At 32.1% G+C, this 17588-nt stretch overlaps 1 protein-coding gene and 1 long non-coding RNA gene across 2 annotated transcripts; one reads left to right on the forward strand and one right to left on the reverse strand.

The window, feature by feature from the left end:
- The first annotated feature begins 775 nt into the window (after positions 1-775).
- LOC103861022 (BES1/BZR1 homolog protein 3) lies at positions 776-3510 on the forward strand. The gene is made up of 2 exons (XM_009138721.3): positions 776-1589; positions 2650-3510. The coding sequence occupies exons 1-2, from the start codon at positions 1374-1376 to the stop codon at positions 3262-3264; spliced, it is 831 nt and encodes a 276-aa protein (XP_009136969.2). The 5' UTR covers positions 776-1373; the 3' UTR covers positions 3265-3510.
- A 2310-nt stretch (positions 3511-5820) lies between these two features.
- On the reverse strand, positions 5821-9232 carry LOC117132808. The gene is made up of 2 exons (XR_004456400.1): positions 8738-9232; positions 5821-6205 (listed from the first exon to the last, which is right to left on the reverse strand). It is a non-coding gene; the product is annotated as an uncharacterized LOC117132808 (long non-coding RNA).
- Between the last annotated feature and the right edge of the window lie 8356 nt (positions 9233-17588).

The raw sequence follows: 17588 nt of genomic DNA on the forward strand, positions 1-17588 counted from the left end.
ATTTTTAATTAAGTTTTTAGATTATGTGTTATATTCTAAATTTCCAATTAAGAAGTTATATACTAACAAAAAAAGTTAGGTTTTTCTTTTTTTGTTTTATATTTGTGATTTTTAGATTTTAATGAAGATTTCATTATGCCAGAGAACCAAAACTAGTTGATGTGATTTAGTGTTAGTTTATTTCCGTTATTGATCATTTATTATAATGATTTTTTACTTTTGGTTTATTTTGTATAATTTAATTTATTATTCACATTAGACATTTAAATATTTATAAATTTTATATCTTTATTTTTTTGATGTCATAACTCTTATCTTGTTAGACAAAATTATAAATAGTCTAAATTATTTTTTGATATTTTGTATATCAAATGAAAATAAAAATATAGTAATTAAAGTTAAGTATTTTCTAAATGTTATTTAACATAAAAATATACATATCTAAACTATTATTTTATGTTTATAAAAATATTTAGAAAATATTAAACTTTAGTTTCTATATTTTTATTTACATAGCTGATATATTATTATATAATAAAATTAATTCATTTATTAATCCGCGGTTTGCCCGCGGTCGATCCAGTGATCCAGCAACCCGGTAAGTCGTCCGGTTCAGTGTCCGGATCGGGTTTAAAAACATTGCCCGTGAGCAATGACAAGTCGATAGGAAGCAGATCGGGAGCATCACGTGACCCACTAGATTTAACGGTCATGATTGGATATAAAACCCATTTATGGTCCCCCTACAAAACGAAAGGTAACCTGTCACATTCCTCAAGATGCCGTAATCACTGCCACGTATCTTGGATTCACAAAGTAGTTGAGCTAAATTCTAGATTAACATAATACTAATAGGTTACATATTCGTAGTGCCTCTTTATACATGGATAAGTCATAGTTGGATGGATAATTGCTGGCCACTGGATAAGAATAACGTCAAAACGATATATCAGTTAGATTTTTTTTCAAAAATAGACATAATGTTATAAAAGCAACATCATATTCTTGCCCATTTTATTTCTTAATTTTGAATAAAAGCATGGAACTGTTCAACCAAAAAAAAAAAAACAATTCTTCTTTGTATACAAACCGGCGTCGTACGGTCAAACATAATTTCCATTGTCTACTTTATTATTTAAAAAGCCTGAGCACGTGTAAACACTCAAGGGGTATACTTGTAAATTAAAATACACATGTATGGTAATTTCGACTTTTTCTCCACCCCTGTCCCTGGTAAGTGCTTGTTCATTTATTACTCACCACGACCCAAAACAAAAACAAGAAGAAAAAAGCGCCAAAGTTAGTTTTCTATCCGGCGAGTTTTCTCTCTCTCTCTATCAGCTAACAACTACAAGAAGAAGAAGTAAAGGTCGATGACTTCGGGGACTAGAACGCCGACGTGGAAAGAGAGAGAAAACAACAAACGGCGAGAGCGGCGGAGACGTGCGATTGCGGCTAAGATATTCGCGGGGCTTAGGATACATGGGAACTTCAAGCTCCCTAAACACTGCGATAACAACGAAGTTCTTAAAGCTTTATGCAACGAAGCTGGTTGGACCGTCGAAGACGACGGAACTACTTACCGGAAGGTAATCCAACAAAACTCAATCCTCTCATCTTTCATTGAAAACTATGAATAGATGATAGATCTGACCTTTTAATTTTGATAGAAAAAAAAATGTTTTCTAAATTATACTAATCGTACGGCTGTGAATTAATACTGGCCGGTTTAGTTGTCAATGCAAACGTCAGATCAAAACCGTTCTGGTGAACTAAAACAAAAAGCATGAATGTTGTTGTAAGTAAGATTCGCTGATGCTTAAACACTCTCTGTTCACATTCAGATCAGAATATTAAAATGTAATGACTAGTTTACCCTAAGCTTGTTACACTGTCTAACAAAAATTTGTCTAGGGTGTTATCGTCATTTGGACCATCTACTCGTTTTTTTCAAGCAGTAGCTTTTTCTTTTTTTTTGGCTATAAATTTTCATTTTGTGTTTTTGTTTGGTTCCCTTTTGCTTTAATAAAAAACTTTAGTACAACGATCGAGGAAGACTTTTTGCCCTTTTCAGACTGGCGACGCTTTCTCTGAAATTTCTGTTTTTCTTTCTTTTTTTTTGCTTACGTTCACACTTACATTTAGTTACATTGACATTAAGAATCAGTTAATTAACCTTCCAAGAAACTATCCATTTTCACATAATAAAGGACCTCGCACGAGTGTTTATTTGTTGCTTGTTAAATACTTAAAACTAAATAAATGTCGTAATTCTTGTTGAGTAAGTCAATGGGTGAGACTGGGAAAATGATTTCTCTTTTGCCAACATCTAATGATGATGTTTGGGTTTTGCTTGTATGGGGGAAGAATAAAATGGAATGATTCATTGTTTGACTATAAAATGCCAAAAAAAATCATTCTTCTTTTCTTTCTTATTTGCATTTGGATTTTCAACTTATCAATGATGGTGTCATCTTGTTCGTGCTCACCAGCTTGTGCACTAGTAAAGATTGATCTCAAACAAACAAAATCATTGTTCTATGCTTTCTTTCTTTATTTCTTGGTACATATGGAGTTTCAATTATCAATCATTATGTCATTTTTGTTCGTTTCTAACCAGCTTTTGCATTTTTGTAAACTCTTTTGTAGGGATGCAAACCAACGGATCGAATGGAACTCATGAATGGTTCCACTTCAGCGAGTCCATGCTCATCGTACCAACCTAGCCCTCGTGGCTCCTACAATCCAAGCCCTTCATCTTCCTCATTCCCTAGTCCTACAAACCCATTTGGTGATGCTAACTCACTTATCCCTTGGCTCAAGAACCTCTCTTCAAACTCACCTTCCAAGCTTCCTTTCTTCAATGGAAACTCTATAAGCGCTCCCGTGACTCCACCATTGGCTCGAAGCCCTACTTATGATCAAGTTACAATCCCTGACTCTGGATGGCTCTCTGGAATGCAAACCCCACAGAGCGGACCATCTTCTCCTACTTTCAGCTTGGTTTCGAGAAACCCATTTTTCGACAAAGAGGCTTTTAAAATGGGAGATAGTAGTTCACCAATGTGGACTCCTGGACAAAGTGGAAACTGCTCTCCAGCTATTCCTGCTGGTGTTGATCAAAACTCTGATGTACCAATGGCTGATGGAATGGCGGCAGAGTTTGCGTTTGGAATGGTGAAGCCTTGGGAAGGAGAAAGGATACATGGAGAATGCGTTTCAGATGATTTAGAACTTACACTTGGAAACTCAAGAACCAGATGATGGTTTCAAAGAAGTATCAACGGCGTTTGCTATCTATCAACTTTCTTATCAAATTAATTTATCTCTTACTTTCCTTTCCATCTTTTGTCTGTTTTCTTTTTAATTCAGTGTGATGATAAAAGGTGATTGAGAGAAAAAGAAACATTTCGAACTCTTTTTTCTTGTGGTCTTTTGACTGAAGTTGTAGTTAAATTTTATTTCATCTCTCCATGTTTTTTTAATTATTTGTAGAAAGTCGATTTGAGATTGGTAATGTTGTTATTATAGTGGAAAATTCATATAAAATATTGAAGCCAAATTGGACTTTTATAACCATTTTGAACGCGGGTTACGTTGAAATCTTTGTACTTTTGCATGTAAAAGATACCAGAAAACTAGGGTGATGATTGTTTCATTAGTTTTTAGTTTTAGTTTTTGGTTTTTAGATTTTAGTTTTTGGTTTTTAGATTTTGGTTTTTGGTTTTCAGCTTTTGGTTTTTAGTTTTTGGTTTTTAGATTTTGATTTTGGTTTTTGGTTTTGCAGTATTTTTTTTATTTTCAAAAATTAATTAATAGATTACTTTAAAATAATACAACAAAATAGCTATAAATATTTAGATTTTACAATTAAAACTTATCAAAATACTGTGATTATTATTTTGAAATAAAATACAATAACATATTTTAATTATTATATTTTTATGAAAATATATTATATAAAATATATATAAATTACACATAAAATTATGAAACTAATTATAAATTTTCTTATATAAATTATTTATATTTTCTTAAAGTTGAATGGCAATTTTTATATTTCAGGATTATAGAATATATTGTATTAATAAAACATATTATGTTTTATAATATTTGTTATTTTTAATGTGACTAATAATTATTAAAATAATTCAATTGTTTGTTTATAGAAACTAATAGCTAAGTTATAATATATAAATTGATTTAAAGATATGAAACACAAATTAAAATATTTCACATTATTGTTTAAATAATATCTAATGTATAAAATATTTTATGATAATTTTATTTTTATGAAAATATTAATTATTAATTATTAATTAATTAAAATATAGTAGTTTCTACAAAATAAAATCAAAATTCGTTTTTCTTCATAAAAGGTCCCAAAAGTTGGTTTTTGGTTTTTCTTCATAAATTGGTTAAATTTTTCAAAAACTAGTTTCCCTAAATTTTAGGGAATCTATTTATTGAAAATCTTGATTGGCAACTCAAATAGTTTTTACAAAAACAAAAACAAAAACCAAAATCTTGATTGGATGAAAAATGGTTTCTACAAAAACAAAAACCAAAAACTAAAACAAAAACTACAAACAATCAAGCTCTAGATTACGTTGAAAGGACCAAAGATATGTCCAGGAAGTCTTATGTTAAGTAACGTAACCCAGTGGAAAAGTCGACGAGAGCGAACCCTTTATAAGTTCTCCACCTAATTGCTTACACTCTTTGGTACGTTATTGTCACTTCATTGCTATAATAATTTATTTTATATTGTCAAACTCCATGTGCAAGGTTGTATTTAGAACCGCTAGGATACTTCCGATCTTCTTCTTGTTCGGCTCAGTTTCCTAGTTGTGATATATTTCAGATTAACCCCACGATACGTAATGAATTAAGAAATAGGATTAATATATCTTTTTCTACTTCTATTGGAAACAACCACGAGGATTTACTGAAGTTGTTGCTCTGATATTCCTAAAGATAACATACTCTGAATTTATGTTTTCTTAACACCTCTCTGAATTTATATTATAAAGTAGTTTTTGAGGCATATAAGGGTTTTGTATTTCACCAGTCTCATTCTTTTATTGTTTTGATATTACAAATATTCTTTTATATAATAAATTTCACATTTCAATAAAAAATGTATATTACCATATTACTAAAAGGAATAAAACCCAACACAACCTTGGATTCAGGATCGTAGTTTTTCAATTTTAGCATCTTTAATTTAGATTGTGGACTTTCTAAACATGTATTGGCTGAAGTTAGTGTACGCTCTAATTCTTTGTGTGTATAAATAAACACACTTTTCACCTAATTCACACCAGAATAATAAAATACTTATTCTTGGGTTCACCCCCTAAGGTGAACCTCTAGGTTCACCAACCAATAGGATTATGTTATTTAATATTCGAAATTTTTTAAAAACGGAAACAAAATATTTTTTCAAGCTATAAGTTATATTATATTTTTTAAAATAAAAAGGTAAAAATAAATAAATTAAAAAAAGTAGTAATTAAAAAAAAATATTTTAACGTCTTCAGCAAAATACTAAACCCTAAATCCTAATTTCTAATCCCTAAACCCTAAATCCTAAACCCTTGGGTAAACCTTAAACCCTTGGATAAATCCTAAACTTCAAATCAAAAACACTAAATACTCAAGGGTTTAGGATTTAGGGTTTAAGGTTTTAAGATTTAGTGTTTTTGATATTTAGAGTATGAATTATCCAAGGGTTTAGAGTTTGTCCAAGGGTTTATAGGGTTTATGATTTAGGGTTTAGGGATTAGGATTTAGGGTTTAGTGTTTTCCTGACGACGATAAAAATATTATTATTTTTTTAATTTATTTTTCTCTAACTACTATTTTTTCTAATTTTTTTAACTATTTTATTTTAAAAATATAATATATCTTGACAATTTTTTTTTTCTAAAAGATATCAAATTTGAAATAATAAAATTATATTGGTTGGTGAACCTAGAGATTCACGCTCGGGGGTGAACCCAAGAATAACTCATAATAAAAAAAGAAGGATCAATCATATTTCCCTGAAGAACAGAAAATGAAGGCATGTGTGATATTAGTGTTGGTGATTTGTGCTGCTGTGATTGTGGAGCAATCAGATGCTAAACAAAAGTATTTAATTATTGACAAATGCCGTCTTTTTCATCTTCCCCCGGGATGTCAGATTCCTCATGGACCTCCTCTCCCTGTCAGCAAATACCGTCGTGGTTGCTTTGAAATTGATCGGTGCCGAGGCGGGGCATAAATCTAACAGGATTTCTTTTTCATTGATCCTTCTTTTATATGATATCTTTTTGCTTTTAATATTAATACATGTAAATACACATATAACAATATTTTACCAAAAAATATACATATAACAAATAACTGTTATACATATTTTTATAGATACATTGTTGTATATGAAAACTTCAGATTATTTATAAACTAATTTTCCAAATTCAGTCACAAGATCATATATCTTTTGAAATCTTTTATGGACAGGCGTCCTAAACACCTATCACACACACGCACATATATAAGTATCTGATTATATTGAAGGGTAACAAAACTCCTTTTTTTTTTTATAAATTGAAATATTTGTATGCCTATCAAATTAAAGCACCAAATGTCAACTCTTTTTTTTTTTCTCTAAGACCAACAAACTACTAATATTCCAAGAGTAAACTGCAGTGTCACAAACTTATCTAGGAACACTGTTGTATCTGATGACATCAAACCGAGCTTTATCTTACGGATCATACTCGATTGGTTTTGTTCTACCTCAAGTTTCACAAGGGTCGTTATGAAGAGATGGCTTAGGGTCTCTTTTAAAGAAAAGAAGTTTGGTCCATCATTAGGAACAAATATCCCAAACTTCTCTGAATTGGTCTATCTAACCCTAAACAAAATCATTGTTCTTTAATTTCTTTTTTTCTTGGTTCATATGGAGTTTCAAATATCAATCATTATGTCATTTTAATTTGTTCGTTTCTAACTAGCTTTTGCATTTTGTAAACTCTTTTGTAGGGATGCAAACCAATGGATCGAATGGAACTCATGAATGGTTCTACCTCAGCTAATCCATGCTCATCCTACCAACCGAGCCGCGTGGCTCCTACAATCCAAAACTTCTCTGGAGCCGCATGGCTCCTAAAGAGACTACAATCCATGAATGGTTTAGAGTCTCTTTTAAAAAAAAAGTTTGGTCCATGATTAGGAACAAATATCCCAAACTTCTCTGGATTGGTCTATCTAACCCTAAACAAAATCATTGTTCTTTAATTTCTTTTTTTCTTGGTTCATATGGAGTTTCAAATATCAATCATTATGTCATTTTAATTTGTTCTTTTCTAACTAGCTTTTGCATTTTGTAAACTCTTTTGTAGGGATGCAAACCAATGGATCGAATGGAACTCATGAATGGTTCTACCTCAGCTAATCCATGCTCATCCTACCTCAGCTAATACTTTTACATATGATTAATCCGGTAATTTCACAATGATTTTATAAGTTTTTACAATTTCTGTTATTTGTTAGAATAAAATAATCTAACATTCTTCGTGATATTACTGAAACATAAAGTAATACAATAAATCAAGAATAATATATCAAATATATTATTTTATTGATAAAAAACAAAAATATAACGTATTTGTTCAGGAATCAATGAGAATTAGGGGGGTTATCGGGAAAACATGAGCCGGAGGACATAAATCATGAAAATAGAAAAATACGTCATACCCTAAATAAAAAGATTGACTTCATGGATGAATATCCTCAACGCTACTTAAAACTTAATATAACTTATAAATTTTAAATTATTTGATATTTGACAATGACGATATAAACACACAAATTTTATTATATCACTATATCAAATAATTTAATATTTTGAAGTTATATTAAGTTGTAAGTATTACTAAAAATTATTAATTTAGGATGTATAAATTAATGTATTAAAGTTTATAAATTAGTTTTAAAGGCTTATATCAATATAAAACAATGTATAAATGATAATAAAGTTTTTAAACCATTTAATGACTTTTAGTGATAAAACCCCTCAACTATTTTTGAATCATAAACAAACCTCTCAACTAAGTTTTCGACATTATAAACTCTCAACTTATAAAACGTTAACGTATGTCACCCTCCGTTACGGTTTTTTAGACGGAGGGTAACATATGTTAATGAAATTAAAGTTGAGGTTTATTTCACAGGATTTTTATTTGAGGGTTTTTTTACGATTAATCTTTAGTTGAGGGTTCTCTTTTTGTTCTTTGTTTTCGGTAGATCATTGGTGATTTCAACGAATTTAAGAATACATTGATCTTAGGTATTCTTAAATTAAATAAGATCTTTGTGTTATCATAGCTTCCACTTCATATTTGTGTTTCTAACACCTCTTTGAGTTTATGTTATAGAGTAATTTATGTTATAGAGTAATTTTTGAGGCATAGAACGGTTTTGTATCTCACCAATCTCATTCGTTTATAGTTTCTGATGTTACAAATATTCTTTTATCTAATAAATTTTATATTTCAACAAAAATTTATATTTACCATATTACTAAGAAGGAATCAAAACCAAACACAACCTTGGATTCGGGATCATAGGTTTTCATTTTTAGCAATTTTAATTTAGATTGTGGATTTTCTAAACATGTATTGGCCAAAATTAGTGTACGCTCTAATTCTTTGTGTGTATAAATAAACCCACTTTTCAACTAATTCACACCAAATTAAGAAAAAATAAGAAGGATCAATCATCTTCCCTGAAGAAGAGAAAATGAAGGCGTTTGTTATATTAATGTTGGTGATTTGTGCTGCTGTGATTGTGGAGCAATCAGATGCTAAGAAAATCCATAAATATATAATTATTGACAAATGCCGTCTTTTCAATCTTCCCCCGGGATGTAAGATTCCTCATGGACCTCCTGTCCCTGCCAACAAATACCGTCGTGGTTGCCAAGCAATTTTTCGGTGCCGAGGCGGGACATAAATCTCACAGGATTTCTTTTTGATTGATCCTTCTTTATATATATAGATATTTTTTCTTTTAATATTAATATATAACAAATAACTGATATACGTATTTTTATAAATACATTGTTGTATATGAGAAGTTCTGATTCTTTATAAATTAATTTTCCAAATTCAGTCACAAGATCATATATCTTTTGAAATCTTTTATGGACAGGCGTCCTAAACCCCTATCACACACACGCACATATATAAGTATCTGATTATTATTAAAGGGTAATCTTTTTTTTTTTTTTCCGTCAAAGTTTTTTTTAAATTAGATAAATGGGCCATGCCCAGTAGGCCGAAGCCCGATTACAGCAAAAAACTGCTACAAGCCCAAAAGATTACGGGTAAAATGAAAAAGGTAAACGGGCCCTCGGCCCAAACTCAGAAGCCACACGACCCAGTCGGATAGCGTGTTGAGGAGGCTGACTCGACACGTGGAAAGATATGCTCCATTAACGCGTCACGCGTCGTAACCGCCTCAACTTGACCGCCTCCGCCTCTACGCCGCCGGAACAAACCAACGAAATCCTCGTTCGTCGGAGCTCAGTAACCGACAAGCCTCCAACGAACCCATAGCCATTCTTCACCGCACTGTCATCACGCCGGAGAGTTCCATCGAACCTTGAGATCTCCTCCGACTTTAAAACACTTCAAAACCTAGATACACGAACCGAGAACCGAGAACCATCGCTTTCTTTCCTAAGTCGTCACCTCGCCGGAGAGCTTCATCGTCTACCGAGATCTCATCTGCAGTGACCCAATCTTACTTTGACGACAACCACGCCGAACTTGACACAAATCAAACCTAGTAACCTTTACCCAACGAACACCGGGTTCTTAAGCGGCAGCGCGGAGCTTTGCTAGCCTCCGCTCTCCGTAACCAAAAGTCGGCGAAGGCGAATTTGAAGGAGATTCCCTTCCCGGAAGCCAGAGTCGACGACGGTGGATCTGAGTAAGCCTCCATCTCTCGGAAAACATCACATATGAACATGCAAGCCGCTCCTTCTCCACCGAGGACCTCCAGACGAAAGCGTAGTTACTCCAAAACCGACCCACCGTTAGGGATGGAAGCGGTACCAGAGCTCGGACAAGGTGTCCTTGATAGGACGACGAAAAAGGAGCGAAGGGGAGCCACTACGACAGATAAGAGAGGACTCCGGCACCGACACAGACGCTCACGCGCCGACCGAACGCCGGTCCCCAAAGTAGATCTAACTTTTTTCTCTTTATTGAAGGGTAATCAAAACTCTTTTTTTTTTTTTTTATAAATTGAAATATTTGTATGCCTGTCAAATTAATGCACCAAATGTCAACTCTCTTTTTTTTCCCTCTAAAACCAACAAAATACTAATATTCCAAGAGTAAACTGCAGTGTCACAAACTTATCTAGGAACACTGTTGTATTTGATGACATCAATCCGTGCTTTATCTTACGGGTCATACTCGATTGGTTTTTTCCTACCTCAAGTTTCTCAAGGCTCGTTATGAAGAGATGGCTTAGAGTCTCTTTTTTTTAAAAAAGGTTTGGTCCATGATTAGGAACAAATATCTCAAACTTCTCTGGATTGGTCTATCTAACTCTAAACAGTTTTTAACCTTTAAGTCTCGCAAGTACCATAGCAAAACAGCAAATTTCTACCAATCTAAATGAACACGCCAAAACAACCTAACAATCACAACAATCATGTGAAAATGGTGAAAAGGGGTAATATCATTCTCACTTATTAAAAAAAAAAAATAGATTTAGAACATCTAATTCATGCAAGAATATCTAATAAAATTATTGCATCAATTTATATTAGTAACGCACGGAATATATAATCCTTTTTAATGCCTAATAATTTGTAAACATTAGCGGGAATGTCTTCAGACATTGTAGTCACATCGTTGTTATTTGATTACCATATAAATTGCATAGAGGCAAAGTTCTAAATGGTATGAAATGCTTCAAGGCCAGTAAGAGAGATAGATAGAAGTACATTGGGTGCAGAAAAGTTGTATGAGATGGAGGAGATTCCTTTGTCTTGGTCATGTGCTTGGTCTTAAAATGGCTAAGAAACAGGATGATATGAAACTGGTTTACTCGGGAACAGTGTGGATGGTAGTCACGAGGATGAAGAAGCCGTAGCAAAATCTTTTGGTAAATCTTCCAATAGAAAGAAGGCTTCTATACGATGGAGGTTGATGAGGTATCTGATGGATTGACAGAGTTCAACATGGATAACTATGATGAAGAGGATGATGGTATGTTCAGTTTTTGTTTGTCTCTTTTGTACAGAACAGAGTTTTTCCACATTGACAGTAACCTTCTTTTTGTTGCTGTTTTGGACTTAGACATTCAACTCTTCAGCTCTGGGATTTGGGATCTTTATTATCCAAGTAATGAGTTGGATCCTACTCGCTTTCTGTAGGTGTAAATGTCTAGTATTGGGGGATCATATGAAAGCTATGTGACCAGGTTTATGTGTACGAGGAATCATCGAAAGCTAGTGCTAGTGCCGACAGAAAGGTTAAGGTTTGGGATGTGGCTACTGGACAACGTAAGATTACTATGGAACATCACACAAAAGAAATAAGAACATGACTTATACATAGTGCTAGTTCTGAGATATATATCCTAATGGTTTTTATTGTTTTGTTTGGCTCACAGGTTCAAGCGGTTGCTTGGAACCATTATGCTCCAGAAGTGCTTCTCAGTTGGTCGTTTGATCAGACTGTTGTATTGGTAACTCCTTTCTTCCATGTTCTATCTCGCATGTTCCAAATTTTTTATCATTAACATGAGTTTGTATATTATTGTTGCAAAAAGACGGAAAACAACCTCCACACTCGGGTTTCAAATGGTCTGCCATGTCTGATGTTGAAAGCTTAGCCTGGAATCCCCACAGTGAACATTCCTCTGTGGTGAGAGCTTCACTTCCCTTTGCTCTCTTATTATAGACAATCTGAGGTTATAGCAGTTTTAAACATTTTCTTACCAACCGTTCCTTTTAGGTAAGTCTTGAGGATGGAACCATGAAAGGTTTTGATATACGCGCCGCACAGTCAGGTTTAGATTCTGACTTAAGACCAAGCTTTACTATCCAAGCGCATGACCAAGACTAATGAGTCTCCTCCTTCTCATACAACATTTCTGCACCCAATGTACTTCTATATCTCTCTCTCTCTTACTGTCCTTAAGCATTTCATATTTTGTTTTTGTAATCGGATCTCACTTTTTTATGATCTGTGATTAACAGCTTTAAGCTACGGGTTCTATGGATAAAACGATAAAACTTTGGGGCCTTACGAACAATGAACGTTTATGCATTGCTTCACACAAACCAAAAGTGGTAAGAACCAATTAAACATAAAATATTTGTTTTACTCATGTATTCTTAACCATTCTGATTTTGTCAACAGGGAGCTGTATTTTCCATTTCCTTCTCAGTGGATAACCCTTTCTTGCTCACCATCGGTGGCTCAAAGAGAGAGTTTCATGTGAGTAGATAGATTAACACAAAGAAACTGATACATATTCACTTTTTATTAGAGAATATAAGTACTTATCTTGTATTTTTTTTTTGTAACACACTTATCTTGTGCTTATATTTGCAGGCTTGGGATACACTTATTAGACGATAATATCTCTCGCAAATATGGGAGCAATCAATCTTGAAAAAAGCCACAAGGATCACTTGTTTCTTTAAATCTGAGATAATTGTCGTTATATTCTTTCACAATTTTGCCAGAGCCTCTTTTTTTTTTAACTTATCAAGAAGATCTAAGTTTGTAAAATCACATTTTTTTTTTTACATTTAGTAAATAAGTTCACTTCGTGCGTTATAAAATGATGAAAATTAGGAAAAAGTCCAAGGTTAAAAGTCCACCTTTGCGGTCACCTCACACGAGTTCGATTCCACTAAGAAAGTAGCGTTGCTTCATGTTGTAGCTATAGATTGGGGACTGGTGACAAACAAAAATGATAAAAACTAGCATTTCCAATTGTTGTATACTTGTGTTGCAAAGTGAAATTATAAATTGAAGATACTGTATACTGTATTTTATGTAGGGTGGTGGAATACATTTAAAAGTAGTTTGACATCTTAAAATTAAACGGAGATATTAGGACCTATGCATCTAGCCTAGCAATCGCTACTAGATGAATTCATATGACGGATTGATTGTTGTGGAGGTACGTATACATGACGTTTCTTTTTTGACTTTCGGAAAACTAGTCATGCTACATTAAAATCCAAACTCTAGACCATAGAGCATACTTGGATTTGACTCTGGCAGTTGAAGAACCCCATGAATAAATTACGGAACCGCGATTAAGTTATAAACGACTTCTACGACAGTAGGTAATTAATTTCAACACAGAATCATAAACAGCAATGTCTAGTAAATAAGTCGTTGTCTGCCACAAAACTCATGAAATCTTAACTAACCCCTTTTATGTTTTTGGCTATAGAGTCAAAAAGCCTAAGATCTTCACAAGATTAAAGCATTTAGTAGCTAATAGTATGTGCCCGTAGCATTTAAAGGCGGTTATTATATTGTGTTGGTTAGTCAAATTTAGCATATATGAATCAGTACTTTTAACTCTTAAGGAAGAGAGTGATCCAACAATGTACATATGCATATTTATTTATTTTTGGTAAAATATGCATATTTATTTTATTGTGAGCTTATCACTTATCTAGTTATCTAACTATGTTTCTGATTTAATTTGTCGTTCTAGTTTTTTAGCTAAAAATGTACACAAATTACAAAGTCATAATATCTTCAGATATATATAAAATTGATGGCATATATGTATACAGAACTTGTTTTCATATCGCTTTGCTGGGTTTTTTATTACCTTAAAGTTTAAACCGAAACTCGTAATTTTGTTCAAACCCGACGCCATAACATATAAAGCATTGATTACTCGAAGTCTCGAACATGCAACTTCTAGGTGATCTATAAACTTCACTTTGTGTATTTTTGCAGTTGAGTTAACAAGACATAGTATTTATGTGACGGGGTCTAATCAATTAATAATTCGTCTAATAAATAAATACTAGCTTTTAAAAATAGTCCATTTTATTCTAAAACCAAATGTATAGTCATGTGGGAATGGGATCTCTGTTGAAGGTAAATGTAAATAGTGGGAGGTTAGAGATTCTGCATGCGCACTGAAAAATACTATAACCATAGTCACTTTTAAAGTACACATTTTCATTATGCTCATCATTAAATTCATAATCATGCTAAAGTCTTTGTTATTGTTAAATTTTTTTATAATATTAATACTATTTAACTGAAACTGTCAAACTCGATGGACGATGCAATAGTCAAAGTCTCGATTTAAAAGAAACTTGTGCATATGTCAATGACAATATTATCAGTTATCTTCTCGACCAATAACATTAGATGGTGATATGAGTAACATTATTACTATTATTGAAATGTTTGTGACATAATTATCATGAAATCACCACGACATTGTGCATTCAATAGATTCATCCCTTTTTCTAGCTTTCTTCACTTATAACTCCGTTGATCTGACGATATTTACTCGCTCCATCTTTATGAAATTTCTTTCTAGACATTGTATGCCAATCAAATGAATCAAATCATCAATCTATATTATTTTCTTAATTGAGATAGTTTTCGTTATGAAACGTTTTACTTATAATCTTATCAAATGCTAAAATAAAATAAATGCATGGAGTTATTAGAGCACCTCTAATGGTAGAGGTACTCACTTTAGTTTCTTAATAATAAAAATATTAATACTTTAATAATGTTTTAGTTTTTTTTTAAATTTTTGAATTTTATAATAAGCCTATTCAATTAAAAAAGGACATCTGTACTGAAGAGTCTAAAAAGGTTCCAAAAATATTTTCTGCAAGAACTTCTTCTGATACAAATATTTTCTTTTTGATTTTTTTAAAATTGGTCAGAACCCATCAATAACTTGTTGATGGAGGTGCTTTTAGTGGTGAAAAGAGTACCAGTTTCTGTAGAAAATGGTTGTTAAGATGTTTTAATTGACACTATAATTAGGTCTGGGCAAAAAAACATGAATCGAATAACCAAACCGGAACATAAATACCAAAAATTGAAATCAGATCAAAATCTTCAAATACCCGAATGAATGTCATCAACAAATTTAGTAAAGGTTTCAATAAAAAATAAAAATAAATTTAGAGATTTATGTTTACATAAATTATTTTTTTATTCTAAGGGATTATAGGCTAATTTTTCATATGTCTATGTCTAGGACCGGTTTTGCTACTATCCCAACAACTTAAGGACCCTCAATCTTGAGTTTCTTCCTTCTCCCTTCCTCATAAGGAAATATGTATTGGGGCCTGAAGTTTATCACCTTATGGCTCCAATCTCGGGGTATTTGTTTATGGTTGATTATCTTCCTTGTATAGTTTCAATTTTTCTGCTTATACTATGGTTTAGTAACTTTCAACGTTTAAAAAAAAGAAATTTAGCATATCTTGAATGATTTAGTTACTAAACATGTGACTAAATTTAAAACGAACTAATAATACTAAAAAAGATTTCCCGTGATCCGTGGCTCATGACCATTATTATATAACAAGTTTGTATTCTGGAGTTTTAAGTCACCCTTCCCTTCCCATGGGAACACAATCCAACAATCGAAAAGTCAAAAATATCTCATATGATTTATCCATACAAAATTCAATGTATGTCCGAAGTATTTAAATTCGGGAGAAATCACAGACGCATAAAAAATAACAGTGGATGTTCTCACATACAAATACAATGACATATTCTCATTTATTCAATCGTGTATATATACATATATCTTAGTTTTCTTGTCACCGTAGGCATACGTCTCCAACTTTTTGGCACATGGGGAACTAAGATTAAAAATTATTGATTTATATGTGATGATTTGAACCAGTCTATCACATATATATACACACATTGAAGCACGGGTTGGGAGACGAGAAGTATAGATTGGTGCAAATTCATGAAAGTGTTTCTAAGATTTTAGTTAAATCCAAAGTTGTGAACTGTATAGAAGAGTATTTTTGGTATAAAGCACATATTTCATTCTTATAGTTAGTCACATGTTAGGACGGATAAGACCGTAACATAGAAATGTAAATTGAATTCTGAAGTGCAATTCGATATGGTCTGGTCCGAACATAGAAGTTATGCCTGCATCTAGACTCAAAAATAACTTTGAACTTTTGTAATAACTCTTGTACTGTTTGTTTTATACTATCAACCATGCGTCCATATTTTCGGTTGGTAGTTGAAGACTTGAAGAGGCCTTCATCAATTCCATCAAGTGACATTTGTTTAATTTCTCATAGATGTTTCTTATCATAAAGTTTGTATGGCCAAAATGTTTTTTTAATGGGTCTATATGCTACGATCAAATATGGGTGTCTCAACATCCAACAACATCTAATCGGAGAAATGAGCAGTGTATCGGAAATTGGAGCATCCAATGTTTTGCTATTCCAAGATCCAAACTGGAGCTTTTTTTCTACATAATTTTAAACATATGCATAATTTTTTTATAATTATGTAATAACAAAAGATATGTGATATATATTTCCTTTTTTTTTGAAAAAAAAACAGAATTAAACCAGAGTCTATTAAAGATACAAACCTAACTTCCGGGTGAAAGATGCAGCCCACGGATACACCTTTTCCGGAATATTCAAATGGACCAAAAAACAATAGTTCATATCCGTATAGGATGATTTAGTTTCATATGATAAATAGATCGAATTTAAAATGTGGTGACATCCCAAATTTTTTCCCTCATCACTTGACTACAAGTTCTCAATCTATATTTCCCTATTTTGAAAACACCTATAACGAAGAATGCGATGTCTTTTATAAAAAAGCTCTATAAGTATCAACAAAATTATTCTTAAGCTGTAATATGACATATCATAAATTTTTATACGGATTTATATCAAAATTTGGATTCAGAAATTTAATTATTATTATATCTAGATATAGCACTACAACATGCAAGACATTAAATTTCATATATAAGTTTTTGAAAAATAACTAGGAAAAATGATAATTTATGGAAAGTTCCTATCCAATAATTTAAAACTCGATTACCTGGCATAACTTTATCGCTCGGAAACATGGATAAATGCCACATCAATGCTATGACGATCACATTAACCACATGATGTGGATAAAAAGTAAATGATTTTCTTTTTCAACTTATGGAAATAATATGCTTTTACGGATAAGATCAGATATATTCACTTTTTTGCTAGTACAGGAATTATATACCAAGAATTTAGAGAATAAGATTACTTTACGAAAGTATAAGAGCAATTATGTAAAAGTATATTTACAGATTAAAACTTACACGTAAACAAACATAAATAACAACAGATTCATGAATGTATAGAGTAACCAATGAATAAATATAGGTAAAGTTACAAAAGAAATATAGGAAAATAGACGATATTATTTTAAAATATTATATACAAAAATGTAATACAGCCAGAAATATTTGTTTATTTTGTCAAAAATTCCCAGAAATTTGTTAAGATTTTCTCTAATTAT

This window comes from Brassica rapa, chromosome A03 (genome assembly GCF_000309985.2).
Source record: "Brassica rapa cultivar Chiifu-401-42 chromosome A03, CAAS_Brap_v3.01, whole genome shotgun sequence".
In the NCBI taxonomy this organism is placed as follows: Eukaryota; Viridiplantae; Streptophyta; class Magnoliopsida; order Brassicales; family Brassicaceae; genus Brassica; species Brassica rapa.

Excerpts from the sequence above, each read along its gene's own strand:
- LOC103861022 (XM_009138721.3), top strand. The coding sequence starts at position 1,374 with ATGACTTCGGGGACTAGAACGCCGACGTGGAAAGAGAGAGAAAACAAC. Across the intron at positions 1,590-2,649 it reads ACGGAACTACTTACCGGAAG|GGATGCAAACCAACGGATCG; the intron begins GTAATCCAACAA and ends ACTCTTTTGTAG.